The sequence below is a fragment of the Crassostrea angulata genome, chromosome 3, assembly GCF_025612915.1.
Source record: "Crassostrea angulata isolate pt1a10 chromosome 3, ASM2561291v2, whole genome shotgun sequence".
NCBI lineage: Eukaryota > Metazoa > Mollusca > Bivalvia > Ostreida > Ostreidae > Magallana > Magallana angulata.
In genome coordinates, this window is record NC_069113.1 from 52,869,502 (window position 1) to 52,872,178 (window position 2,677).

Below are 2,677 nucleotides of genomic sequence, written 5' to 3' on the forward strand. Positions count from 1 at the left end.
AACACGAGAAGTTGCACTTCTCTAATCTAAATACCTGTATAACAGGTAAATTACTTAATATAAAAACCGATCAAATTTGGTTTATGGTTTTAAATATAAATAAACAAAACCATGTGTTCGATAGACACACGTTTTATCATACCTATCATAAATAAATTTTTATGCGAATAGCCAAATATTCGAAAAATATCGATGATAAAATAAACAGTAGATTTAAAGTGAGTACAACTTGTCGTAAAAACAGTTCAGACACCAACACTCAAACGGCTCAGAGATTTTTCCGAATGATAGTTAGGCATTTTAGACCATTAATGAAGACTAAAAATTATCGCAAAATTATGTCATTAATATGACGCATATCCTGAAAAAAATGTCTTGTTTTGAAGTTCCTTCACGCTTAATTGATTTCAATCAGTATTGTTTTATCTGTGCTATCGTTGAGAAGACGTATATCGAGTACGAAAAGTTAAAAATTTCACTATTTAGGTACAAAAAAAAAAATGCAAAATGTCCGTTTCTAACCTATTGAAGATCTTAGACTCCGCGCATAATGATTTTGAAATAAAACCGTATACCATTACGGAGTTTTATAAATGTATTAATTCAAAAGTTAAAAATAATGAACCGGTGGTTGTTTTAAGATTAAGAACACTGTTAACATTTACAACTTTGTTTCACAGTAATTTTATAATAATTTTATACAATTTTTTTTTATTACATTCCTTTGACTTTATACTTCACATTCATTTTTTTCTTTCATAGAATTATCACTAAAAACATTATTGTTTCCAACTTTGCATCTGCTACATAATTTTTTCTGTATCTTCTATAACACAGATGATACGGGATACATATTTTTTAAGTTTTGTTACAAAAGAAGTATCGATAATCATGAACCATAAATAATGAAATATCAGTGGCATAATTCATTTGTCATAAGTCTTGAATATAACTGGATAAAACTGTTACATGTTGATTGATTTACTCGATTATTTTTTACTATAAATATGACCGTTTCATCCCATAATTAATTAATCTATAGCAAAACCCTTGCATTCAAGATGTGGAAGATTTTGGTTCTCTTTGTCGTATTGGTGGTCGCCGTTCAAGGTATTGTCTTTGTTTCGATTTAAATTTTAAAAAGAAATTATTTCTTTTAAAAATAAAAAAAAGGTATTTTCTTTAATTAATGGCATGCTTTGATTAACCAAAAAATACATAGAATAATGCAGAAAGCATTTAGCCGTTAATTATATAAATTGTTTTTTCCACCATAAGAACTTTTCTGTTTTCATATTTAAAGCCCTAAAAACTCTATATTTTGTTTATATCTTACATTTACCTTTCAGATACCGAAGGATATCGTAAGTAAATTTAATTTAGAAATACAATCAAATTTATTATACGATAACGCAAACAATCAAATTAAAAACATACCTGTTGATATTAAAATTACGAGCAAATATGCAAAGTGTGTGTAGGGAAGGTACTAAATATTTGCCCCCCCCCCCCTCCCCTGCAGAGGGCGTTGGTTATAAATTGATTTTGTTTAAATAAAAGAAAAGCGTTTCTCTTTATATAATATATATGGTTGTGATTAGAACATTTTTAAAAAATTCTATGGATAAAAAATTGCTGCCAAAATTGATTCGCGGAAAAAGGTTTATAATCCCTTTCAAGGAAACTGCTATAAAACTCTTTAGCAGGAATGATATAGTTTGGTAAGATACGGTAAATTTACCGCAGTTATCTTAAAAGAGTATTATCGTTTTTACAGTCCCTACAAGTAAAATGTTATAATCATTGACCAAATCATAGCGTATATGTCTTTATTTTGGAAACGTTATCTGCATGGTGACATGTAGTGAAAGTCTATCAATTTGACTTATGGTTAAGACCAAAAAAGTACTGATTGACTTAAGATGGCGACACCAGTTGACTTGGTTTTACTAGACTGTGGCGCGTGTAGATGCGAACAGTTGGACTTTGACGTTTTGGTCCATCGTTCGTAAGCGTGACACGTCTATAAGAGACGGACCATCAGATTTGACGTGACTATCCATTGTCTGGAAAGGTTGAAAATTTACACATAGATGCTTTGACTATAGACTGATAAAAGCATGATTGTAGTGTCTGATATTTATACAGCATAAGTATATGTAATTTGCGTACGCTACAATAAGACGCGCAAGCAAAACATGTTTTAAAATGCTTTTGTCGATAATTTGTAGTTTTGTAAAATATATGTCAGCCAAAATAATTTGTTTCATATTTTGAACTAGATAGAAGATATTGTACGTAAATGTACAAATGTGCAAATTTTTACCAATGTAGTACAAAAATAAATTTTCTTTATCGGAATGTTTTTGATAAGATTAATTTTCAAGTGCATATTTCGCATAACAAAGGCAAAAATAACATTGATTCTTTAATTAATATACAGGATATCATCATCATTACGTACATCATTTCCGGCATGGAAGATGGCATCACCATGGTCACCATGGATGGCATCATCATCACCACCATCGTCACCACCATCATGGACGATCGCTGGATGAGGATGAACAAAAGTTTTACGAAAACCTAGCAGAGAATGTTGGCAATAAAATTGAATGATGTTGACGTGCCTTTATGAATGTCACTTGTTATGTGCAATAAAAGGCTGAATACACTC

At 30.3% G+C, this 2,677-nt stretch overlaps 1 protein-coding gene across 1 annotated transcript; it reads left to right on the top strand.

Annotated features, from left to right (window-relative positions):
• Positions 1-1,046: 1,046 nt before the first annotated feature.
• LOC128177879 (histidine-rich protein-like) lies at positions 1,047-2,677 on the top strand. Its single transcript, XM_052844778.1, has 3 exons — positions 1,047-1,110; positions 1,350-1,364; positions 2,444-2,677. The coding sequence occupies exons 1-3, from the start codon at positions 1,062-1,064 to the stop codon at positions 2,617-2,619; spliced, it is 240 nt and encodes a 79-aa protein (XP_052700738.1). The 5' UTR covers positions 1,047-1,061; the 3' UTR covers positions 2,620-2,677.

Excerpts from the sequence above, each read along its gene's own strand:
- LOC128177879 (XM_052844778.1), top strand. The coding sequence starts at position 1,062 with ATGTGGAAGATTTTGGTTCTCTTTGTCGTATTGGTGGTCGCCGTTCAA.